The following is a 26,879-nucleotide window of genomic DNA, read 5'->3' on the forward strand; positions in this document are numbered from 1 at the left end:
CTGTCATAGATTTTCAGACTCCAGAACACATGGTCTCCAAACCCCCCATTGTCCTGGTAGAGAAGTGAGAACCCAGCAAACAGAAGGGAGTCTCCCAAGGTTCACATTGTGGACCATGTGACTAAAACTAAAAAATAGACTGACCATCATGCCTTTGTTTCATAGGCAATGGAAGCTCCTATCTAAGAACCTAGAAGGAAAGAGCTTTGAATTTCTAGAAGTGCTGGCTAGAAATTGTTGACTTTGTGCATAACCACGGTGATATCACATCATAGCTGCTTTATGCCAATGAACTTGGGTGGCCGGTGGTGTCTCTGGATACCTGTGCCTGCTGCAAACCTGCCATCTGGTGGACATTTCTGCAAGCTCCTGAGGTCAGTACTTGTGAAACCTTGAAAAGGTTCCTGAGTCACCTGGGGAGGTTGTGAAAATACTGATTCAGATTCATTGAGTCGGAGGTGAGGCTGGAGATTCTGGATCTCTGCACAGTTCCTAGGTGACGCTGCACCTCTGAGTAGTAGGCCCTGCAAGACTGGGGACTAGGCACAAGGGACTGAGGAGAGAGGCAAAGAAGCAACTCTTGCAGGTACCAAGTCCTCCAGCATCAGCAACCCAGGCTGCTCTCTCCAATGTGGGGGTAGCAATTTGCCCTGTGACCTCATTTCTCTTACAGGTCTAAGAAGAATTGTTGGTTTGTCAATAAGTCTGTTCAGATTTTTGCTTGTTAGTACAGTATGGCATCTCCCAAGCTTCTTCCATGCTAGACCAGAAACCAGCCATTCCCATTTCAAATAGCACTAAAGTGCAGTCAAGTGCTGCTGCTGCTGCTAAGTCACTTCAGTCGTGTCTGAGTGCAGATAGATATAAAAATGTTGTCAAGTACAAAATAAGAGGCATTAACATAGCAGAGGAAGAAACAGATGTCAATTTCTACAGAAAACATAATGATTGTATTTCTAAGTATTAACTAGAAAAATATTATCAGTACTAAGAGTTCAGGAAAGTTAAGGATATAGAAATAACTTCTCAAATGTCAATTGTATTCCATCAATATAGAGCAAAAATAAAAACAGAAATAATATCTTATTTACACTAGTAAAAGTACCAAATAATTGGGAACAAAAATAATTCTAGACATGACAGACTGTGTCAAGGAAAAAATGATGAGTGTTTTGGGAGTATAAAGGAAGGCAGAGTGATGGACCAGGGGCTTGAGAGTATAAATATAAGACAATAACCTTAATTTTTAAGTTGGAAGCTCTCAAATTGTAACAGATGGAAGAACTTCTTTAATATTCACATTCCTGGTCTCTGCTGCTGCTGCTGCTGCTGCTGCTAAGTTGCTTCAGTTGTGTTCGACTCTGTGCGACCCCATAAATGGCAGTCCACCAGGCTCCACCTTCCCTGGGATTCTCCAGGTAAGAACACTGGAGTGGGTTGCCATTTCCTTCTCCAATGCATGAAAGTGAAAAGTGAAAGTGAAGTCGCTCAGTCATGTCTGACTCCTAGCGACCCCATGGACTGCAGCCTACCAGGCTCCTCCATACATGGGATTTGCCAGGCTGGAGTGGGTTGCCATTGCCTTCTCCATCTCCTAGTCTCTACCCTACAACAATTCAAATTTCACTGTTTCTGTGGTAAGACCAATAGGAAAACTGGGCTTAGAAACAAAGTTGTTTAGTATTTTTAATTCCCCAGAAGATTCTACTGAGCTTATAAAGTATAATTGAACAAGGATCTTTTGAAGGTAATGATGTTGGAGTCTTCCTGCCAGATTTGAACTTACTAAAATGTAACAATTACTGAACAATAGACCACTGGCTTTTTTTTTAAAGTGTTGATATTTTTTTGTGTGTAAAATCAGTGGTTACGAGATACCAGAAAACTAATTCCAACTACAAGAATTTAATACATATACACATCAGGTCAAAATTAATAGCATGAAGAGGAACCAGTTTTTAATAAACAGTGGGACAACAGCGACATTCAACTGAATGAAGGTTTTTCCTTTGATCCATACATCACACCACATGCTGCCAGAAACAGGATGGATTAGAATTAAACGTAAACACCATCATGATTATACAAAGCAAAAAAAAGACAACCGAATGACATATTTATTCCAGCTGTGGAAGGGAGCATGATTCATTATTTTGGAAGAGAAAGAGGGTATCAGAATTAAAACAGACATGTTCCAATATACAAAACTCTTGTACAAAACTCTTGAATAATATAGTCTAACCAAGCAAGAATCAAGCTGTTCCCAAATGGAAGTTTGTTGGGCTCTACAAATATTTGATTTGAGCTTCTTTAATGTATAAACTAAATAACTAAATAACTTTTAAGTAAGACCACGGACACACACAAACTTGCATTTTGATTTCTGACACACAAGAAACCACTATCACAATAGTATGTGTGTTGTTGAGTTGATTCCTTTACACAGACCTCAGAATAAATCTTTTCCTACCGTCTCTGCATATTTCTTTTATCTTCTTTGGATGTGTCCTTGATTAGAAAAAGTGTAAATCTGCACTGATCATTTCTCAAATCCAAGCCTACGCTCAACTGCTTACGTACAATAGTACCAAGGAATACAAATGTGCACTGTTTCCAATTAAGCATTGGTCAAAGCTCAGAATCATCTGCCTGGTGCATGTTCTCATCATAGTGTCATAGCCAATTGCACAATGACAAAGGAACATGTACACGGTCACACAGTAATAATGTCACGTTATATATAGTATTGGAGTTAACCAGACATTTGGGGGTGTTACTTCTCTGACTACATTTATGATAAGGAATTTGAGCAATTATCCAAACTTTATTAGTGAATCAATATTTTTTAATTTTTAATGTCGAACTGGCATTTTAAAAATCAATACAGTTTGTTTTTCAGAGCAATTTTAGCTTCACAGCAAAACTGGGCAGGAAGTACTCAGAGTTCCCATATGCCAGGTCCCCCTCGGCCCACATCCTCTCGGACTGTCAACATCCACCAGCAGAATGGTATCTTTGTTACAATGGTATCAATGAATCTATATTGACACATCATCACCCAGAGTTCATAGTTTAGAGTTCACTCCTGGTGTGTGGGTTTGGACAAATGTATAATAACATGTATCCAGGATTATAGTTTTAAACAGAGCACTTTAACTGACCTGAAAATCCTCTGTGCTCTGCCTCTTCACCCTGCCCTCCCGCTTTAGCCCCTGACAATCCCTAATCTTTTTGTTGTCTCCATAATTTTGCCTTTTCCAGAATGTTATCGAGTTGGAATCTGAAGGTATGTAACCTTTTCAGATTGGCTTCTTTCACTCAGAAATATGCCTTTTTAAGTTTCATCCCTGTCTTTTTGTGGGGTGTTTTTTGCTGTTGGTATTGGTTTTCTTTTTTTTTTTTTTAATTTCTAACATGGTGATTATTATTCTGTTCTGTTCAGTTGCTAAGTTGTGCCTGACTTTTTGTGACCCCATGGACTGCAGCATGCCAAGCTTCACTGTCCTTCACTGTCTCCCAGAGTTTGCTCAGACTCATGTCCATTGAGTTGGTGATGCTGTCTAACCATCTCATCCTTGGCTGCCACCGTCCCCTTTTAAAAATAGTGGTTAGACGCCACAAAGTAGGTATCAATGCCTTAACCATCTGTGTGTTGTCAGGCCCAAGGGCCTCTTCCATCCTTGTCAAGGTGGGTGCTAACCTTCTCTCCTTCCATACAACACACTGTGGTTTGACTAGCTCATTTCTTTTTATTGCTCAACAATCTTCCATTGTATGGAGGTATCACAGTTAATTTAACAACTTACCTACTAAAAAACATCTTGGTTGCTTCCAAGTTTTAGCAGTTATGAACAAAGCTGCTACAAATATCCATGTGCAGATTTTGGTATGGACATAAGTGTTCCTGAATCATATTGAAATAAAAATCTCTCAATATTTCTTTTTCAAGGTACCATGTTAATTTGAACAAAGAGTAGTCAGAGAATGCAAGGTGGGCTAATTCAAAAACCAAGACCCTTTGCAAACTACTCATCTGTATGAAGCAGGATTTTCTCTACAACAGGCAACCAAAACAAAGTACAGAAATGGAAGCCAAAACTGGTATGACTACAATTATCATGTTGTGCTGTGCTTAGTCATTCAGTCGTGTCCAATTCTTTGGGACCCCATGGACTATAATATAGCCTGCCAGGCTCCTCTGTCCATGGGGATTCTCCAGGCAAGAATACTGGAGTGGGTTGCCATGCCCTCCTCCAGGGGATCTTCCCAACCCAGAGATCGAACCCAGGCGTCCCATATTGCAGGCGGATTCTTTACAATTTGAGCCACCAGGGAAGCCCAAGGATACTGGAGTGGGTGGCCTATTCCTTCTCCAGGGAATCTTCCTGAGCCAGGAATTGAACTGGGGTCTCCTGCATTGCAGGCAGATTCTTTACCAGCTGAGCTACCAGGGAAGCCCACAATTATCATATATAATTCCCAATTGCAAGTTTTTGTGTTCATCAAAATTTTATTTATTATCTGAATTCTCATTTATTGTCTTTGAACCAATTATTATTAATTATATATTTGAACTGAGAAAATAAATGTAGCACTGAAATGTAGCTTTTTTAATTCTATTTTATATGGTAGAATTCTGTAAGATTTTGTTGGGAAAAGGGTTCCATTGCTAAAAAATAAAAATAATATTTTTTAAGTTTGAAAATTGCTGAAGTAAGCAAGCAAGGAAAGTAGAGAATGGGGACAATTTCATACTCACAGGCTCATATGTTTAGAGGGCTTACTGGATGCTGGCAAGATATTGTACCAACATCACAGACTGAGGTCACAATGTTAAGTTTTATAATGTGTTCTTATTGAATGACTTGGTGTTAGGGCTTCTCTCTGTTCTGTAAGATCTCAATATAGGGGCAATGGGACTGTCAAATACACCGATTCTGCTCCGAGGCATGGGATCCTTTGTTCTCCAAGGTTATAGTCACAGGCAGTAAACGAACAGAGAACATGATAGCACTCAGAAAATGTTTGCTCTGGCTGGGCAGTTGCTTCTAAGCCACAGTTTCTAGCAGGGCTGCACAAATCTTTGATCAACAGCTACTTGTCTCTGCAAGTCCCCTTCCTGCCGAACAACTGAAACTTAATCTCAGTCAATTCAGTAGGATCTCAGCTGAGTCAAGGCCTCTCCCCAACCCCCTCCATAGTTTTGAGAGGAAAATACACAGAGTCAAACCCACCAGCTGGGACTGGGGAAGAAGGCAGGACATCTGGTCCTCAGTTGTCATAATCAATCCCCATTGATACCTGCATTCTCATCTGGCATCCAGTTGTATAGACCATGCAGATACCAGTTACAGCCTCCTTGTTCTGATCTGGAGGCCTCTTTGGGGTCTCAGCTCTCTCAGCTCCTGTGTTAGTCACTCAGTCATGTCCAGCTCTTCACAACCATATGGACTATAGCCCGCCAGGCTCCTCTGTCCATGGAATTCTCCAGACAAGAATACTCGTTGCCGTTCTCTTCTCCAGAGGATCTTCCTGACACAGGTATCGAACGTGAGTCTCCTACATTGTTGGGCAGATTTTTTTACCATCTGAGCCACCAGAGACAGAAAACATTTAAATCCTCTTCTGTGTCATTCTCGGTGGGGAGCGAGGAACAGGACACATTTGCAGCCAAAGGGCAGGGGAACATTATGAGGTGTCTCTCTTCTCTGAGCTCCATGAGACAAGGCTCAGATACCCTCTTATCTCATATTTTCAAGCCCCTCTGGGGTTCTGTGTCCCAGCCCACTACAGCCTCCCTTTTCCAGGGGCTTGCCTCCTTCCCCATCCCAGTGAGTCAAGTTGCTGGGGACTGATGGGAGTGGAGGGACTGTCTCTGATTGATAAGAAAATGTGTTTAAGCTAAATAAACCGAGAAAAATCATTTCCATTAAAAATTAACTTCAGAAACATATTAATAGTATGCATAAACCCCCAAAACCAATGTATGGGGTCCTAGTTAATTAAAATCAGCAAAATCTGCCATGTTCTTAATCAAAATATTTATCTTCCTCTAGATACCAAAGAGAAATCTGGAGTTACATAAAGAAATGAAGAGCATCAGAAATGCTTGACATATGGGTAAACATAAAACCCAGTTTTTCATTTTATAATCTCTTAAATAATTGACTATTTAAAGCAAAATAATAACAGAGCGTGGAAGCAAAATGTATAACGTTAGCACGAAAGATGGGAGGAGAAAGTGGAAGTATATTGGTGTCACATCTTACATTTGACATGAAGTGATAATTATTACTTGAAGGTGGACTGTAATAAGTTAAACTGTATACTAAACTCTAGTGCACCTACTGAAAAATAAAACAAAGAAGTAGAGCTGATAAGCCAATAGAAGAGATATAATGAAATAATAAAAACAACACTCCAAACACTTTATTATTCTGAGAGAAGGTAGAAAAAGTAGGAAAAAGGAAAAAAGAACAACTGGAGTAAATAGAAAACAAATTGCAAGATAGATTTAAACTCAACCATATATCAATAATTACATTAAATACAAACACTCGCATTAAGAGGCAAATATTATCATATTAAATTTTTTTTTAAAAAGCAACCAACTATATGATTTCTGCAGGAAGCTTACTTGAAATACTTTATAAAGAAACAAAAGTAAAATGATGGGGAAATCATAGTACACAAAGATGAATCAAAAGATTTGATGGGTTTTATTTATCTGAAATATAGAAAGATGTTGTGAGCTCAGGACAAAATCACTGATGAGTAACATTTTTTTAAAGTGCCACTTTAAAGATGCTCTCTGAGCATTAACCTTTGTTTAGAATGAAAAGTAATTACACCAGCACTGTACAATAGAACTATATGAACCCCAAAGTGAACCATATACATGATTTTAAGTTTTCTAATAGTCACATTAAAAAAAGTAAAAAGAATAATGGTGGCTACATGTCATTATACAGTTGTCAAAACCCACAGAATGTGTAAAGCCAAGAATGAACTCTAAGGTAAACTGGGGCCTTCGGGTGATAATGATGTGTCAGTGCAGCTTCATCAGTTGTAACAAATGCACCACTGAGGTGTGGGATGTTGATAGTGGAGGGGTCTGTGAGTATATCGTATGTTGAAGCATGGGGTTTATGAGAAATCTCTGTAACTTCTGCTTAGTTTTTCTGTGAGCCAAAAACCACTCTAAAAAAGTCATTTTAAAACAAAAACAAGTTTTTGAAAAAAGGTGAAATTAGTTTTAATAACATTTTCAGTTCAGTCACTCAGTCGTGTCCGACTCTTTGCGACCCCATGGACTGCAGCACACCAGGCTTCCCTGTCCATCACCAACTCCCAGAGCTTGCTCAAACTCATGTCCATCAAGTTGGTGATGCCATCCAACCATCTCATCCTCTGTCATCCCCTTCTCCTCCTGCCTTCAATCTTTTCCAGCATCAGGGTCTTTTCCAGTGAGTCAGTTCTTCACATCAGGTGGCCAAAGTGTTGGAGTTTCAGCATCAGCATCAGTCCTTCCAATGAATATTCAGGACTGATTTCCTTTAGGATTGACTGGTTGGATCTTCTTGCTGTCCAAGGGACTCTCGAGAGTCTTGGTCAACACCACAGCTCAAAAGCATCAATTCTTCGGTGCTCAGCTTTCTTTACGGTCCAACTCTCATATCCATACGTTACTACTAGAAAAACCATAGCTTTGACTAGATGGACCTTTGTTGGTAAAGTAATGTCTCTGCTTTTTAATATGCTAGGTTTGTCATAGCTTTTCTTCCAAGGAGCAAGCATCTTTTAATTTCATTGCTGCAGTCACTGTCTGCAGTGATTTTGGAGCCCAAGAAAATAGTCTGTCACTGTTTCCATTGTTTCCCCATCTATTTGCCATGAAGTGATGGGACCAGATGCCATGATCTTTGTTTTTTGAATGTTGAGTTTTAAGTCAGCTTTTTCACTCTTTTTCACTTTCATCAAGAGGCTTTTTAGTTCCTCTTCACTTTCTGCCATAAGGGTGGTGTCATCTGCATATCTGAGGTTATTGATATTTCTCCCTGCAATCTTGATTCCAGATTGTGCTTTGTACAGTCCAACATTTCGCATGATGTACTCTGCATATAAGGTAAATAAGCAAGGTTCTTGTTTTCATACTAAGTCTTCCAAATCTGGTTCCATCATATCTCAGTTTGGAATTGCTATGTTTCAAGTATTCAACAGCCACATGTGGCTAGTGGCTACTGTATCAGCACAACTCTAGGTTTTTTGACTCTTCTCTCCTAGAGAGGAGTGGGATGTAAGGCGAGATGAAACTGGTAAAGGTGATTGGGTCTAAATGCTGAGAGCCTCTGATATCATGGTGAATAACTGTACATCATTCCATCCTGTAAATAAAGAGGTGGTCTCTCAGAGAAGCAAGAGGGTTGTTGCCAGAGCAAACGTTTTAGAAAGATTATTGTAACTTATTCACATTTTCCTAAAGGAGAGAATAGATAGAGACCTAAAGGACATACAAACTAACTCCTATACATGGACTTTGGTTGGAACTTGAAAACTGTAAAAGGAAATTATGAGACAATAAGGAAAATGTAAACACTGGATATTTAATGATATTCCATATTTAAAAATGTAACTGTGGTTATGTTTGCTTTTTGCTTTTTTAAGGAAGAGGAAAGGAAAAAATGTATTACATAATTGACAAAAGGAATGGAGAGGGAGAGAAGGAGGGACACAGGAACGGGGTGGGGGTTGGAGAACGCTTTGATAATAAGCGGACCCACCTCCAAATTGTCTCTTAAAGTCTAAACCCAGCCTGGCCTTCGAGGCTCTCCATATTTAGATACACAAGCATTCTCCTTTCCACATTCTCCTGATGGCAACATCAGGTGTCCTTAGAACATCAAAGATACAGTGAGGCTACACGTGCAGAAGAGGTTTGGTGGCGAATTCTTGCCTCGGGCTCTTGTCAGGAGATTGTCAGAGGCAGAGCCCCTCCGATTTCAGGGGAGGCGGAGTTGTCCCGGATGACACGCCCTCCTGGGGTGTGGGGCAGCGTCCGGCAGAAAGGATATTAAGATCATCGAAGTACGTGAAAGGGACAAGTCCCTTTGGTTCAGCCTTGGCCTGTGCCCCAGTTCTCAGGAGAACTTGCGGTGTGACCTTGGGCTGACGGTCTCTTCGCTGAGCCTCAGTGACCGCATCTGCAAACCTCGGGAGGTCGAGGCGTTCTTAGGACCCTCCCAACCCTGACATCCTCTGACTCGCCTCTTGGAGAACGCCGGCTGCCCGATTCCGCCGCAGAAGCGGACAGATAGCTAGCTGGGCCTTAACAAAGAGCGGGGTCTCGGGCAGGTTCCCGCCCCCAGCAGGTTTTGGAAAATCCTTGCGGCCGACGGGCGGAGTTTCGCGCCGCAGCCAATCACCAAGGGTCCGGGCCACCGGGGCGGGGCCTCCGCGAGTTGCCGCGGCGGGCAGGCTGGGTCCGAGCATCAAGCTGCCCTGGAGCCCCAGGCCTGGACATGGCGACTGTCCGGGCCTCCCCGCGAGGCGCGCTGCTGCTTCTCCTGACGGTGGCTGGGGTCGCGGAGGTGGCAGGGGGCCTGGCCCCGGGCAGTGCGGGTGAGTAACTTCTGGAGCAGCGGTTCGGGGAGGTCCAGAGCGGTCGCCTCAGCGCTCCAAGATGGCGCGGAGCAGGGGGCGGGGGTGCCGGCGACCCCCAGACCCAGTCCAAGTCTGATGACCCGGGGTCGGGAGGTCCCAGCAGGCGGCAGGGGGGACTGAGGCTGGACGAGCAGGACCCCTCTCCACCCTCTCTCTTTCCGCCCAGATCCCCTGAACTGGGGAGCCGTGACCTGGGTTCGAGGCCTTCCTCTGTCACCCACCGAGCAGGAGCCCTCAGCTCCTCATCCGGCTCGGGTCTCTGTCCGAAGAGCGCGAAATGCCTTCGTCCAGGACCGTCGCGAGGGTGGGACGGGATTTTGGAGGGGCCGCCGCCTTACCGCCACCCTGGCCAGTTACTGTTGCTTGTTACTTGACCCTCGGTTCTGAAAGGCCGACCTCGGACAGCGAGCACTTATGTGCTCTACAGCTTGACTGACTTCTGAAGTCTCAGGCAGAGACTAGGTCCAAGTCTCCCAAATCCGATTCTGCTGCTCTTCGCTGTGGGTATGCAGTATGTCCAAGACAGCGCTGGGCTTTGCCAGGAGAGAGATTAGAAATCAGGGAACCCTCTCTGTGGGGGCTGACTTGAGGAGAGTTTTGTTCTTGCTCTGGAGAAATTAGACCACGAGTGGATAGGAAGCTGTTCAGTGCTTACTGAGTGTCTCCCACGTGCTGGGTTTTAGGAGTTGTTGCCAACTCCTGCCCTCCACCAGCTTTAGCTAGAGGGTGGGGTGCCACAAGACAGGAGCGGCTCCAATTCGAGGCAGAAGTATCCACATGAAGCGATGAGGGCTGTGAGTGCACACAGGGAGAGAGATGATGATGTCCACTCAGGTTGGGAAGGTATAATTGAGTGATGCCCCAGCTTCGCTAGATATTGAAAGATGGCTGGGATTTATACATGCGAAAGTGGAGGAGAAGTGCATTGCTCACAGGGAGACACACCTAGAAAGAGCAAAATCAGCCTCAACAGGTTTCAAGGTAGCTTACAGAGTTAAAGGATTTTGTTTAAGTCAAGAGTATTTAAAGAAGGGAGAGAATTGTCAGGAGCCTGGGGTTATATAGTTAATTATAATCGAGTTCTAACAAAGCTGTCAATTAGACAAATCAAAGGAGAAAGAAAGAATGCTGTATATTTGGGGCTAAATCAGCTTACTTTCCTGGACCCTATTTTTCTCAAGTTAAAGAAATTGAATTAAAGCACTTTCAAAGTTTTGATTCATTAGAAAACTGCTACTGCTACCGCTAAGTCACTTCAGTCGTGTCCAACTCTGTGCGACCCCATAGACAGCAGCCCACCAGGCTCGCCTGTCCCTGGGATTCTCCAGGCAAGAACACTGAAGTGGGTTGCCATTTCCTTCTCCAGTGCATAAAAGTGAAAAGTGAAAGTGAAGTCGCTCAGTCGTGTCCGACTCTTCGTGACCCCATGGATTGCAGCGCACCAGGCTCCTCTGTCCATGGGATTTTCCAGGCAAGAGTACTGGAGTGGGGTGCCATTGCCTTCTCCGCATTAGAAAACTAGTTGCCTATTATCCCACAGCTGATTAGTTCTGTGGGAAATAGTAGAGTAGAATATAGTTAAGAATATTTGAACAAATTTAGTTAGCTTTATTCTTTGTGCTTTAATATCCACATTTATTGTATATAAAAATTCTCATAGATTTTTATTGTGATAATTGAGGTAATACATGCATATTAGCTATTAAATAAGTTTGGGAAACACTGTACACTGTACCCCTCTCTTATAAATTCACAAACAGGTTAGGTTCACAATAATTTGCAAAGATTCCTGTGATTAAGAAACTTGTTGCTGGGAGAATGGAGAAATGGGGAAATGACTGCTGATGAATATGAGGTTTCTTTTCAGGATGATGAAAATGTTTAAAACTGAAAAATAGCACAATTCTGTGAATATACTAAAACAACTGAATGGTACACTTTAAAAGGATGAATTTTATAATGTGTTACTGTTAAAAGATAGATGGGGTCATATTAAAATTGCAAGTTTATTTGAGCAAAAATTGATTTGAATTTGGACAGTGTCAAATGGGAAGTAACAGGAGCTCAGGAAGGACTTTTATAGAAAAGGTGGAGATGAAGCAAGGAAATATTTGATTGGCTATAGTTTGAGCAAGTGTCTTATTTGGGAAAGCCCAGGTGATTGTTGCTGATTGATTGTCCTTAGGATTCTGATCTCTTAACCTTGGGGCATTATAGGCTTAAGTTTTGGTTTACTTAGGTAGGCTACTAAGGAACTGACGCCAACTCAGTCTAGTGGTCTCCTTGTTTTATTAATTTAACGTGACTTTTATTTCAGTAAAATTGTTATGCAAAGAAAGAAACTTTTTTGCTTAAAGAACTGTTTTTTTCTTCATAGCACCTCAATCCCAATTTAGGAAATTCTGGGCTAGCAGATTTCTAAAGGCCCTACCAGTTCAAAACGTCCATGACAACACAGAACTTGCATTGTTTGGTAAAAAAGGAAAACCCCCAAGTTTGATGTAAAAGTGAGAATTGTCTCTTGTACTAAATTCTTAGGTATATATTGCCTGCTTCCTTACATAAAGGACATTGAGTAATATAATGAACAAAGGCTTCCACTGTGGATTTGTATAAAGTGTGGAAAATGTTCCTCAATCCTAGACAAAATTAAGAAAACAATATTAAATGTGTTTCAGTGAAGGCCTGACTTGTATTCCTGCTCAGTCTTCATTCTCATCTCCTTACCCCATCCAAGGTTGGGTCATCCTGTCTCCTCTGGTATAAAGCATTTTACAAGTCTTATTTGTTCTGACTTGGAGATTTCATTCCTGTTGAAGGAGAAGGAAGGAGTGATTCGACTTGCTAGTTACTATCTCTTGTGAAGTTTGGCCACACCCTGTACACTGGAGTAACGCCACACTTCCACAGTGTACTTTCTGGTCTCCTTGACCCCCAGCTCTGCTCCCCAGCACCTCTAGTGTTTCCTCTGAAGGATGGGCTGGAATCCTGTGCTACAGTCTGAGAATCTGTGTGTCATGGCACCTGATACTAGCTCTGTTTCCATCTAAGATATTTTCTAATTGTATTAAAGAGAGAAAGATGTAACATTAAGGTCTAGGTTTCAATAAGTTGACATTTAAGGAATTATGTAATAGCCTAGGATCCTGAAAAAGAATGTAATGAATTTTAAGTTAGAAAAAGTGACCGCCTATCTGGAGGAATGTAATAAGAAACAGATTCTCTTTCCTTTCAAACAGAACTATCTTGGCCCACACTGTAAAAGGAGTGAGAAACCAGATATAACAGTTTATTCTGGTATGCTACTAAAAGTTCCTGTCTTACAGTCATAGATTTAAACAGTCTTTCATTAATCATACCTTTCATCCTTTGCCACTTTTTGAAGAAAGTAGAATGATGTCAAACAGGTGGTTTTTATATATTATAAATGTGGTTTTTTTTAAAGAGCAAAATAGATACTGCAAGAGTTTATTCCAAAAAATTTGCATGCTTACTATATGTCAGGCACTGTTTTAGGTTCAGGGTTACTGCTTTCAAGGGGCTTAGATTTCTAGTAGAGGGGGAATAGACTGTTGTTCAGTAACTAAGTCATGTCCAACTCTTTGCAACCCCATGGACTGGAGCTTCCCTGTCTTTCACCATCTCCTGGAGATTGCTCAGATTCATGTTGATTGAGTCGGTGATAGACAATAAACAGATAAATAAAATGATTTCTAGTAGTGATAAATATGCTGTGAAGGAAACTAGAGGGTAGCATAAAGAATTATGTGAGTAGTGAGGACTGGTTCTTTCCATAATGATGTCAAGAAAAGCTTCTTTGAGAGGGTAAAGTTCGGAACTGAAATGTGAAGACCAAGGGTGCTGTCCTTAGGAAAGATCAGGGTGGGGACCAGAAAGTGCACAGGCCCTGAAGCAAGAAGAAACTGAAGGTCAGTATGGTTCCAACATCGTGAGCAGGTGAATTAGCCAGGGCTAGGAGAGTCAGAAAGCAATAGAATGGGAAAGACTAGAAATCTTGTCAAGAAAATTAGAGATACCAAGGGAACATTTCATGTAAAGATGGGCACAATAAAGGACAGAAATGGTATGGACCTAATAGAAGCAGAAGATATTAAGAAGAGGTAGCAAGAATACACAGAACTATACAGAAAGATTTTCATGACCCAGATAACCACAGTGGTGTGATCACTGGACTAGAGCCACATCCTGGAATGTGAAGTCAAGTGGGCCTTAGGAAACATCACTTCAAAAAAAACGAATAGAGGTGACAGAATTCCAGTTGAGCTATTTCAAATCCTAAAAGATGATGCTGTGAAAGTGCTACACTCAATATGCCAGTGAATTTGGGAAACTCAATAGTGGCCACAGGACTGGAAAAGGTCAGTTTTCATTCCAATCCCAAAGAAAGGCAATGCCAAAGAATGCTCAAACTACCACACAATTGAACTCATCTCACACGCTCGCAAAGTAATGTTCAAAATTCTCCAAGCCAGCCTTCAATAGTACAAGAACAATGAACTTTTAGATATTCAAGCTGGTTTTAGAAAAGGTAGAGGAACCAGAGATCAAATTGCCAATATCTATTGGATCATTGAAAAAGTGAGAGAGTTCCAGAAAAACATTTACTTCTGCTTTATTGACTATGCCAAAGCCTTTGACTGTGTGGATCACAACAAACTGTGGAAAATTCTTAAAGAGATGGGAATACCAGACCAACTGACCTGCCTCCTGAGAAATCTGTATGCAGGTCAAGAAGCAACAGTTAGAACTGGACACAGAACGACCGACTGGTTCCAAATCAGGAAAGGAGTACGTCAAGGCTGTATACTGTCACCTTGCTTATTTAACTTATATGCAGAGTACATCATGTGAAATACCAAGGCTGGATGAAGTACAAGTACAAGATTGCTGGGAGAAATATCAATAATCTTAGATACTCAGACGACACCACCCTTATGGCAGAAAGTGAATAAGAACAAAAGAGCCTCTTGTTGAAAGTGAAAGAGAGTGTAGTAGTTGGCTTAAAACTCAACATTCAGAAAACTAAGATCATGGCATCTGATCGCATCAATTCATGGTAAATAGATGGGGAAACAATGGAAACAGTGACAGACTTTGTTTTGGGGGGCTCCAAAATCACTGCAGATGGTGACCGCAGCCATGAAATTAAAAGATGCTTGCTCCTTGAAAGAAAAGCTATGACCAACCTAGACAGCACATTAAAAAGCAGAGATGTTACTTTGCTGATAAAGGTCCGTCTAGTCAAAGCTATGGTTTTTTCCTTGGTCATGTATGGATTTGAGAGTTGAACTATAAAGAATTCTGAGTGCTGAAGAATTGATGCTTTTGAACTGTGGTGTTGGAGAAGACTCTTGAGAGTCCCTTGGACAGCAAGGAAATCCAACCAGTCAATCCTAAAGGAAATCAGTCCTGAATGTTCATTGGAAGGACCGATGCTGAAGCTCCAATACTTTAGCCAGCTGATGCGAAGAACTGACTCATTGGAAAAGACCCTGATGCTGGAAAAGATTGAAGGCAGGAGGGGAAGGGGACGACAGAAGATGAGATGGTTAGATGGCATCACCAACTTGATGGACACAAGTCTGAGCAAGCTCCAGGAGTTGGTGATGGACAGGGAGGCCTGGCATGCTGCAGTCCATGGGGTCTCAAAGAGTCTGACACAACTGAGCAGCAACTGAACTAAACTGAACTCAGGAGAGTTGGACACAGCTGAAGCAATTTAGCACACACGCATGCAGATAGTACTGAGCTGTGCAAAAAGCCACGTAAGGATTGTGGATATTATTGTATGTGCAAATAGAAACCAATGGACCTTTAAGAGATGTATGCTTTCATTTCTGATTTAGATCACACTGACTGCTGAATTTAAAAAAGTTATTGTAAGAGGGTAGGAATAAAAGCAGAGCTATTAGGCCACTGTAGTAGTCAAAGTAGGAGATAATTCTTAGAGTGATGATGGAGATTAAAGAGGACAAATTCAGAATATATTACTAATGGATTGGATGTGGAAAGTGAGGGAAGCAAGAATTAGAGATTATTTCTAGATTTTGAGCAACTTAGTGGAAAATATTGCTATTTACTGAGGTCAGGATGATGGGGAGAAGTAAGTTGGAGGTTTGGCAGGTGAGTCAGGAAGAGAATCAAATTTTCTGTTTTCATATATGTTTAAGGTAGATATTAGGAATAACTCCCCTTGGTCCATTGCTTACTAAATTAAATGTCATACCTGTAAGTATTCCATTCAGCAAATATTCATTGAGGGGTTAATAGTGCCAGACACTGTGACAAGCATTAGGTACATAATGTGGTAAACAAAAACAGACTTGGTCTCTGCTTTCATGGGGTTTATGGTTTAGTGAGAATGCAAGATATTAAATATCACCAAAAAATGTGTATATCTGCATTTCTAGTATTATGTAGTTATATTTGTACATATCCATTTATATTCTAAATCTGAATATATTTGAGGAAAAATCATACGATTTAGTCAAATATGTAGTACATAATGTAGAGCACATAACTTACATGAAGAAAACTTCAAGAAAAGTGTAATAAGTATTAAGAGAAACATTTTCACCATGGAATATATCATTGGGAGCCAGACACAAATACTTTGAGATCCCTCATCTGATAGATGGGAATAGATGGCATAGAATGGAGAAGGGAATTATCCGAGAATACTGGCTATTAGCGTCTATGGGGTGGGGGCGGATCTGAGGAGTCATTTGCTTAGTTGTTTCATAATAATGTATGATAATGTGTTTAGGGTCTTTGGACCCCCCAAAGAACAGAAACCAAGGTAGCTCAGGAGTAGGGAGCTAGCTAGATAGCATCTAACAAGGAACATGGAAATCCAAGGATAGGAAATTGAGCACCACCTCAGGGACTGCTGTGGGAACTGGAAAGCTGCCAGGAACCAAGATTACTTTTTTTTTTTTTAATTTTAGTTTTTTTTTTTACTTACTTTACAATATTGTATTGGTTCTGCCACACATCAACATGAATCCGCCATGAGTGTACACGTGTTCCCCATCCTGAACCCCCCTCCCACCTCCCTCCCCATACCATCCCTCTGGGTCATCCCAGTGCACCAGCCCCGAGCATCCTGTATCCTGCATCGAACCTGGACTGGCGATTCATTTCACATGTGATATTATACATGTTTCAATGCCATTCTCCCAAATCATCCCACCCTCTCCTTCTCCCACAGAGTCCAAAAGATTGTTCTCTACATCTGTGTCTCTTTTACTGTCTCGCATACAGGGTTATCGTTACCATCTTTCTAAATTCCATATATATGCATTAGTATACTGTATTGGTGTTTTTCTTTCTGGCTTACTTCACTCTATATGATAGGCTCCAGTTTCATCCACCTCATTAGAACTGATTCAAATGTATTCTTTTTAATAGCTGAGTAATATTCCATTGTGTATATGTGCCACAGCTTTCTTATCCATTCGTCTGCTGATGGACATCTAGGTTGCTTCCATGTCCTTGCTATTATAAACAGTGCTGTGATGAACATTGGGGTACACGTGTCTCTTTCAATTCGGGTTTCCTCAGTGTGTATGCCCAGCAGTGGGATTGTTGGGTTGTATGGCAGTTCTATTTCCAGTTTTTTAAGGGATCTCCACACTGTTCTCCATAGTGGCTGTACTAGTTTGCATTCCTACCAACAATGTAAGAGGGTTCCCTTTTCTCCACACCCTTTCCAGCATTTATTGCTTGTAGACTTTTGGATAGCAGCCATTCTGACTGGCCAAGACTACTTTTAGAGACAGTCTCCCTCTGTCTCTCATAGCTTGTCTCTGTACATCTCTTGCCTTTCCCATTCTCCACCACTAGCTTCCTCTTCTTACTCATGGTTTCTCTACACCATAAAACTTCCTCAGCTCCAGCTCATCTTGACCTGATAGCTGTAGAGCCCACCACCCTCTGGGTACGTACCTCTGTGCCTGTGCATATGATTGGGTCCAGCCTGTCTTTTGACGATGTTTGCTAAATTATGGCTTGGTCACCATGGGAAATGTGGTATGACAGTGGTATGTGGGAGAAATAAACTTCTCATACATTTTTTTCTGATTAAAAATACATTGCATAAGTAGGAAATTATTACTTATTAACCAGTGAATAAGAAAATTTTTTGAGCTGAGCACTGTGCTAAATTGTGTACGAGAAGTTCCCATTTAGTCTGGAAATACCATTAGTACACACATGAAATTATTAGAGTTAAGTGATAAAGTTTTCAGTTCTGACTGGAATAGTAGGACATTAACCAAAAAAACAACATGGCCTGGAGTTGTTGGAGAATAAAGGCTTACTTAGAGTTGAGATGGGGCTTAATTTTAAGCCTTGAAAGATGTTTGGGATTTATGTCAGCTGGAAAGAGGGCACTAAGCATGATAGGCAGAGGCTGTGTTCAAGGTATTATTATATAAATACAGGCTTTCCTTGTTAAAAATAATAGAGGATCAGGGAGGGGGAGGTAAGAAGAAGACTTAAGAAAATTTAGAACTGAAATAGCAGGAAGCCATTGTGGACCCTTGATTAAAAGAGTGACATCATGAAAAGTAATTTAAAAAGTTAACCTGGCAGTCATATTGATAACAGAATAGAATGAACCTAATTGGCAGTTGTAGCATTACAGTTTGAGGCAAGCAGTGGAGGATATCTGTAACTTGTAAATGAGTCAAGAAAAAGGTGCAGTGTTGAATCCAGGTAGTAGGAATATAAATAATCATTTTACTCTTCGGCTCTTTTTTGGCTGTGATATATTTTATCTATATACATAGGCACATATCCATCTTCCAAGGGATAAATGTGACAATTGTAAGAATGCATTTATAAGTTAAAGTTGCAGTTGTCATTTAAATGTTTTTAAGGGATGGTCAATTTCCAGGCTGTTTTGGAAATAAAAATTTGAAAATAAGATTTGTTAAATTAACATACCTTTTTTATTTGGAATGATCTTTTTGCAGTATCAGCTCAGATTTAGTTTATTCCCTTTCAGTAGTGCAGGATATATATAGTCTGTTTTAGTAATTCTCTAAAAATACATTAATTAGAAAGAATCTTTATTTTCTTTAGAAAAGAAAACAATACTGGCTTTTCATTAACCAAATTGAGGTTTGGGGAGGCTTCTGTAGCAAATTCTCTTTTAACTTCAAATATCCTATAATTCTATGAATATTTTAGTTTTAGATTAGGGTGTGTAATTGTTTTTTTAAATGCTAGTTAGTCTCAGAAGTTGCATTTTTCCCTTGTGGCTGGAGCATGTGCTTCTCGCTTACTTGCCTGTCTTTAGTAGGCACGTGGCCCAACCAGCAGCCAACCCTTGATGTTTCTAATTACTGGGTAATTCTGCTCAAATATTTCTAGGTTGCACTAATACCCTCTTAAACCCAATATACGTGGCTTTTAGTAATCAGTTTTGGGTTTTTATTAATTTTATATTTTCAGAGTTTAGAAATAAGAATGCAAAATATTACACTCATCCTTATGTCTTTAATAAGGATGATATCTGTGCTATTTATTTTCATCCTGTCAATATCAAGTGTTATTTTGAACTAATTTACCTTTATCTGTTCAATTCCATTTTATGAAAATAACCAGAGTTTTAAACTATTCTTGAAGAACCAGCAATTAGGTTAGAATCAAATTATAAAAACAAAGCATTTCTAGAATTCACTGTCTTCTTTTGTATAAAACATTAGGCCTTGGAGAGTTTTTTTGTACTCTAATAGTTGAATGACCCAATTAATCCATTTTAAAAGCTCTGAAAAGACAAAGACCTTTAATTGCCACATTAATTGCATTTGAATCCTTTGCCCTCATTCTTAATGAAGGCATATGACTTAATGTCTATTTGTAGACATTTCTCTAAAAGTATGCAGTGTTTAAGAGTCTAGTAAGTTTTTGTTGTTTCAAAGAAGTAAAAATGTATACAAATATAATGATGACTAAGGTTAAAAATGAAGTTTGGAAAACGTGCTATAGTATAGGTCCCCTAGCCTGTTCTAGGAGGGTGGCAGTTCCTCTCAAGAAAGGAAATGTATTATTACAGAGGAATGCTTGGTTAGGAGGGGGAAGGGCATTACTACTAGAAGACTTCAGGCTGCTCTCTAATCCCATTTTGTCAGAAATTTCAGAAGACTTTTGGAAAGACTAGAAAGAAATATGTCAAAAATGTCAGTACATGTTCTGACAGGACAGTGGGAATATTAGATCATTTTTCTTCTTTTCCAGGTTTTGGGATTTCTTAATGAAAAAGTGAATCATTTAAAAAATTTAACTTTGGGGGTCACCCCACTATAAATTTGACCTTCACCATTTAATAGGAAAAAAATAAATCTTTATATTTTTAACAAATCTTTCATTGTTATTGGAGTTTTAATTGTGACATATTTCATGTTTCTGTTCTAAATAGACCTTTGCTCCAAGAAACTTTTTCCAAAAATTCCTAGGCCCAAGTCAGACTTTTGCCTGCCTATTTACTTTTTGCTAAGCCTGTGCTTATGGGGATCATGTATTATCCTGAGTTATCTTTGCTTTCCATCAGCTGGATTTTCTGCTCTCCTGTGACCTTTGTGTTAGAAGATAGTAGAAAGTGGCAACAACTTGAGCACTTCAAAAGATCACATCGATGTCACACAGAAGATCCCCGGCCCCACCTTTCTTTTCTTGCCTGTCTTCTTCATTCTAATGAGGCTGAGAACATAACAGGATCTTAAAAGGGCAGGGGTTCGGTGTGGCATGGCAGAGAAGAGAGGGGTGTTGTGAGGAACACTCATTAGTGATTGGGCCCATCCTTGAATACAACGCTTCTAAGAAGGTAGCTATAGCCTATAAACAAGGAATTTTTTCATTTCTGAAACATAATGGAATTTCTACATACTGAAAATGGCAACTCACTCCAGTATTCTTGCCTGGAAAATCCCATGGATGGAGGAGCCTGACAGGCTACAGTCCATAGGGTTGCAAAGAGTCAGATAGGACTGAGCAACTTCACTTTCACTTTTTCAGAATTTTTAAGTCAAATGTTAAAAGCTTAAGACACCTTTTTCCATATAGCATTAGAAAGCCTGCCCCATGATAGTTTTATGAAACTAAACTGTAGCAATATGTTAGTAATATCATATGCCCTGTTATTATTTTATGGAGTAACAATATCAGTTTTGAGCTTAAAAGGATGTTGGTAAGAGCTAAAAATAACCTTTTTTATTCATTCATTTCTTCCCAATACCAATCTTACCTTCAATCAAAAAAGCTCTGCTGTCATCTATTTTATATACTGAGATTATATAGATTTCATTTAAAGAGATTGATACACATATGTAGGCATTGTATTGGATCTAGCTGCCTGAAATGAGATATTTTCATCTCCTTGTCACTTTTGATTTAGCACTCTATAAACAGCCCCTGACCAATTCAGCTTTATCTTTTTTCCCAGTTAGCTTCATTCTAGAATAATGACATACCCCTGCTGATTATCTATATCACTGATTTATTAATTTTTCTGGGCCCATAATGCTGCTTGGCGACATTTTTCCTTTTCTGTGATGTTTCTCAAATTGGCATGCTGAGATGTAAAATAAGTGGCATGAGAAAAATATCTTGTGCTCTGAGAAATCTGTCTACTTAGATCCTTTTTAGGAGATTAATGAGCATATTAATATATTAAAGGTTTCATAAAGTCCAGTAAAGAATGCTCTTTAAAGGGAACCCTTTTGCTATTATTGGTGGGAATGTAAGTTGGTACAGCCACTATGGAGAACAGTATGGGAGTTCCTTAAAAAACTAAGCTAGAGCTATCATATCACTCTGCAATCCCACTCAGGGATATATATCGAGAGAAAAACATGGCCTGAAAAGATACATGCACCCCAGTGTTCAAGGCAGCACTGTTTACAATAGCCAAGGCATGGAAAGAATTTAAATATTGACAGAGAACTGGATAAAGAAGATGTGGTGTATATATGTATATATCTATATACACACACGCACACATGCATATATGTATACATTGGAATATTACTCGGCCATTGAAAAGAATGAAATAAGGCCATTTGCAGCAACATGGGTGGACCCAGAGACTGTCATAAGTCAGAGAAGGAAAAATATATGACATCCCTTATATGTGGAATCTAAAAAGAAATGATACAAATGAATTTACTTACAAAACAGAGACTCACAGACTTAGAAAATGAACTTATAGTTGGGGGTTGTGTGAAGGGATAATTAAGGACTTTGGGAAGTTATGTACACCCTACTATATTTAAAATGGATGACCAACAAAAATCAATTGCATAGCACGTGGAACTCTGCCCAGTGTTATGTGCCATCCTGGATGGGAACAGGGTTTGGGAGAGAATGGATACATGTATGTATGACTGAGTCCCTTCACTGTTTACCTGAAACTGTCACAACATTATTGATTGGCTATTCAGTTCAGTTCAGTTGCTCAGTCATGTCTGACTCTTTGTGACTCCATGGACTGTAGCATGCCAGGCTTCCCTGTCCATCACCAACTCCCAGAGCTTACTCAGACTCATGTCCATTGAGTCAGTGATGCCATCCAACCATCTCATCCTCTGTTGTCCCTTTCTCCTCCTGCCTTCAGTCTTTCCCAGCATCAGGGTCTTTTCCAATTAGTCAGTTCTTTGCATCAGGTGGCCAAAGTATTGGAGTTTCAGCTTCAGCATTAGTCCTTCCAATGAATATTCAGGGTTGATTTCTTTTAGAATTGACTGGTTTAATCTCCTTGCAGTCCAAGGGACTCTCGGTCTTCTCCAACACCACAGTTCAAAAGCATGAATTCTTCAGTGCTCAGCTCTCTTTATAGTCCAACTCTCAAATCCATACATGACTACTGGAAAAACCATAGCTTTGACTAGACGGACTTTTGTTGGCAAAGTAACGTCTCTGCTTTTTAATGTGCTGCCTAGGTTGGTCATAGCTTTTCTTCCAAGGAGTAAGTGTCTTTTAATTTCATGGCTTCAGTCACCATCTGCAGTGATTTTGGAACCCCCAAAAATAAAGTCTATCACTGTTTCCATTGTCCCCATCTATTTGCCATGAATTGATGGGACTGGATGCCATGATCTTAGTTTTCTGAATGTTGAGTTTTAAGCCAACTTTTTCACTCTCCACTTTCACTTTCATCAAGAGGCTATTTAGTTCTTCTTTGCTTTCCGCCATAAGGGTGGTGTCATCTGCATATCTAAGATTATTGATATTTCTCCCAGCAATCTTGATTCCAGCTTGTGCTTCATCCAGCTCAGCATTTTGCATGATGTACTCTGCATGTAAGTTAAATAAGCAGGGCGACAGTATACAGCCTTGACATACTCCTTTCTCAATTTGGAACCAGTCTGTTGTTCCATGTTCAGTTCTAACTGTTGCTTCTTGACCTGCATACCGATTTCTTAGGAGTCAGGTCAGGTATTCCCATCTCTTTAAGAATTTTCTCAGATTTGAGAAAGAAATTTCTCAAATTCTTAAGAATTTAAGATCGGCTATACCCCAATGCAAAATGTTTATGGTGTTAAAAAAATAAATTAAAAATGGCATTAAAGTGTAGTCACTCAGTCCTTTCTGACTCTTTGCGACCCCATAGACTAGCCCTGCCAGGCTCCTCTGTCCGTGGAATTCTCCAGACAAGAATACTGGAGTGGGTTGCCATTCCCTTCTCCAGGGGATAAAAATAAAATAATTTAAAAAAAAATTCTCTTTAACTTTTTAATCCTTTGTTTCCTAATTTATTTGAACATGAAACATTTTCTCTTGAGGAATAGATATTAACACATCATGAAACAGTGTTTCATAGAAAAAAGTTTGAGAAACATTTATAGGCTTCCTTTGTTCTCCACAGTGACTATTCAGAGACATATACAACCTCACCTCAAGCCCTCAACTCTTTTTGTTTTCAAACCTAATCTCTATTTATTTCACTGAGATAATGGAAACTTACATTTAACATGTCCAAAACAAAATTCATTATCTTTTAATCATTTAACCTTCCTTTATAGGAATAATAATAGAATATAGTCCATAGGATAATTGTTGAGGATTGAATGAGATGATCTTAAAACAAGTAGTAAAATTCTGACACATAAAAAGTACACAGTACACAGTAGCAATTATTATTAAATGACAGTCTCCCCTGTTAGATTGCAAGCTTCTTAAAGGCAAAAATTGTGTCCTCAAATAGCACCATCTTTGACTTGAAATAGGTACACAACAAAGGTTTGTTGAGTTAAAATGGATAATAATAGTAATAATCTGTCGATAAGTGGTTTGTGTAACCATCTGACTTAGCTTAATCATTGTGTTTTAACAGTAGGCAATATTAGGTGTTTGTTTTTTCTCCCTAGGTGCTCTGTGTTGTAATCATTCAAAGGATAACCAGATGTGCCGTGATGTTTGTGAACAGGTAAGCTTGCATGATAATTATAGAGGATATTATTTAGTGTAATTGTTTCAGAGAAATCTGTTGGACAGCACTTAAATGGTCAGTTCACATCGGCAGTAATGGAACAAGTTAACATGAATCTGCAAACATGGTGGAGCACAGTATCTGACATGGGATTCCTACCCAAAATACATAACCTGAATCCTGAGGAAACAATATGGCAAACCCAGATTGAGGGATATTCCTCAAAACAACCGCCTGTACCCTTCAGAGATATCAGTGTTATAAAAACAAAGGTCAAGAAATGTCCCAGGAATTCCTAGGTAGTGCTAGTGGTAAAGAACCCGCCTGCTAATACAGGAGACACAAGAGAGACGGATTTGATTCCTGGATTGGGAAGATCCCCTGGAGTAGGAAAAGGCAGTGCACTGCAGTGTTCTTGGCCGGAAGATGCCGTGGACGGAGCAGCCTGGCAGGCTGCAGTTCCTGAGGCTTCAAAGAACACACAAGAAACTACCAGATTAAAGGAAACTAAAGAGATAAGACAACTAAATGCAGTGTATAATTCTGTATTGGGTCCTGGAATTAAAAAAAAAAAAAAGACTGCTATAGAGGATGTGATTGAGATAAATTGGTGAAATTTAAATATGAGCTATAATGATATTATACCTACCAGTGCTGTGAACTGAATCTGATGATTGTACTGTGGTTAGTTAGGATGGTGTCCTTATTCTTAGAAGATACATGCTGGAATTTAGGAATGAATGATCATGTCTGTAATGAATTCTAAATGTTTCATCAAAGTAATAAAAATAACGTGCATATGTAGAGAAAGTTAAAGCAAATGTTAATAATAGGTGAATTTAGATGAAGGCTTATGTGGGTGTTCATTGTACTCAGTTAAGTTCAGTCGCTCAGTCCAGTCGCTCAGTCATGTCCGACTCTTTGGGAGCCCATGGACTGCAGCACACCAGGCCTCCCTGTCCATCACCAACTCCCGGAGTTTACTCAAACTCACGTCCATTGAGTCGGTGATGCCATCCAACCATCTCATCCTCTGTTGTCCCCTTCTCCTCCTGCCATCAGTCTTTTCCAGCATCAGGGTCTTTTCAATGAGTCAGTTCTTTGCCTCAGGTGGCCAAAGTATTGGAGTTTCAGCTTCAGCATCAGTCCTTCCAATGAATATTCAGGACTGATTTCCTACCTTTGAAACTTTTCTGTAGTTCTGCTTGAACCTTTCTAAGGCAAGTTCCACTGAGACAATAGCTGTTCATAATGTCTTACCTTTCTTTCATCATCTTGATAGTGTAGTTGTAGCCTTACCAGTTGAGAATTAATGACCTCAATCATCTTTTGAGGAGTTTTCAAGTAATAACCTGGATTTTATTACTTCCTAAAAATGAGAGCACTACCTAACATAGATTAAAAAGATTTTTCAAGATACTCTAAGTATAACAAGATGTCTTACCTAAATAGCTGCTAGAGAATTCATGTCAAAACACTATAGCAGATTAAGTTTTCTGCAAATTTACTGCCAGAACAATAGCTTTTTAAAAGCAAAAATGGCCTCTTGATGGTGTCAGCATAAGAGCTTTTAAAGTAACTCTCCTACTTTTGGAAGCACTCCTTTCCTGACTTTTTGCCTTGTTTCCTCTTGTTTTTTCCACTAATGTTCCATAGGGTAAATTATTTTTATGAGGTACTTGCAACAGGCAAGGACTAATTTCTTAAAATCTAAAGTGTTTGAAATTCTATAATATAGCAAAGTAAGTGAATACTATAGTCATCCTAATAAAAAAAATTCTTCCCTGACCAAGTTCTTCCCTGACCAAATTACTTTATTTCTGGTTACACAAACGCTGAATGTAGATAGCATTTATCTCCAGGTATGCACTAAACTCCAGATAGACTACTTACTTGCAGAGGAATAGAGGTAAGAATTGGATTCACTTTCCCTGGTCAGACTCAACAATCAGGTAAGTCAGTCATCCCAATCACCAGAAGAGTGAGAGGCTAGGATGCTAAAACTGGCAGAGCTCACTGACAGAAGAATTGCCAGGAATAAGGAATCTTTAATCTTCAACCAGCAAGGAATAGAGAAAGGGTATTCTACTGATATTTAGGTTTTGATTTGGAGTGAATACTAATGCACTTGATGGCTGTAGAAAGTTAGGAAGATGATAGTGGGGTAAGTTGCTGAATTATCAGTGAAAACCACTGTGTGAAGGCAGTTAGAGATTTGGAATTAAAACTTTTACAATTTGAATTTATATAAGAAGTCAGGACTGATGTTTTACAATAAAGCACATTTATGAAGGGAAATTGGAAAATATTCTAGACAACTGATAAACCTAGAGGATAAAAAAATTTACCTCTTCCATTTTCTTATTGAAAAAATGCCATAAAACTTTTTTTTTGTCAAGTAGATATTTTCCTCAAAAAGTGAATCGCGACTAAAACATCTGTTGCAGCGAGCCCCAGATTATTGCCCTGAAACAATGGTAGGTATTGTTCCACTTAACTATGGAAGTTTTTGTCTAATGAAGCACTCTCTTGAGTTACTTTTGCTTTAACAAATTTTTCAGTGTGATTGGGGTTTGTGGTCAAAGTAAAATGTTAGATTTAACTGGATACTTTAAAAAGATCTTCATACAAATTGCTGGATGGAATATTGTCTTTCATCTTTTGTTATTTATGATGTAGGTATAAAAACAGTATTATATAAAAATATGTTCTAGTCTTTAAATTTCATAATAATAGTTTCTCTGAAATTGAGAATTTTACTTAT

At 39.6% G+C, this 26,879-nt stretch overlaps 1 protein-coding gene and 1 non-coding gene across 4 annotated transcripts in view; one reads left to right on the forward strand and one right to left on the reverse strand.

Annotated features, from left to right (window-relative positions):
- Positions 1-3,596: 3,596 nt before the first annotated feature.
- Positions 3,597-3,722, reverse strand: LOC129651963 (U6atac minor spliceosomal RNA). The gene has a single exon (XR_008714452.1). It is a non-coding gene; the product is annotated as a U6atac minor spliceosomal RNA (small nuclear RNA).
- Positions 3,723-9,437: 5,715 nt separating this feature from the next.
- Positions 9,438-26,879, forward strand: part of RECK (reversion inducing cysteine rich protein with kazal motifs) — an 82,782-nt gene continuing 65,340 nt past the window's right edge. For all 3 annotated transcript variants that reach the window (XM_055578525.1, XM_055578526.1, XM_055578527.1), the window contains exons 1-3: positions 9,438-9,618; positions 24,054-24,112; positions 26,518-26,592. In XM_055578525.1, the coding sequence (XP_055434500.1) occupies positions 9,519-9,618; positions 24,054-24,112; positions 26,518-26,592 (234 nt within the window). In that variant the 5' untranslated portion in view covers positions 9,438-9,518. The remainder of the gene's footprint in view (positions 9,619-24,053; positions 24,113-26,517; positions 26,593-26,879) is intronic.

Source organism: Bubalus kerabau, chromosome 4 (assembly GCF_029407905.1).
Source record: "Bubalus kerabau isolate K-KA32 ecotype Philippines breed swamp buffalo chromosome 4, PCC_UOA_SB_1v2, whole genome shotgun sequence".
Taxonomy (NCBI): Eukaryota; Metazoa; Chordata; class Mammalia; order Artiodactyla; family Bovidae; genus Bubalus; species Bubalus kerabau.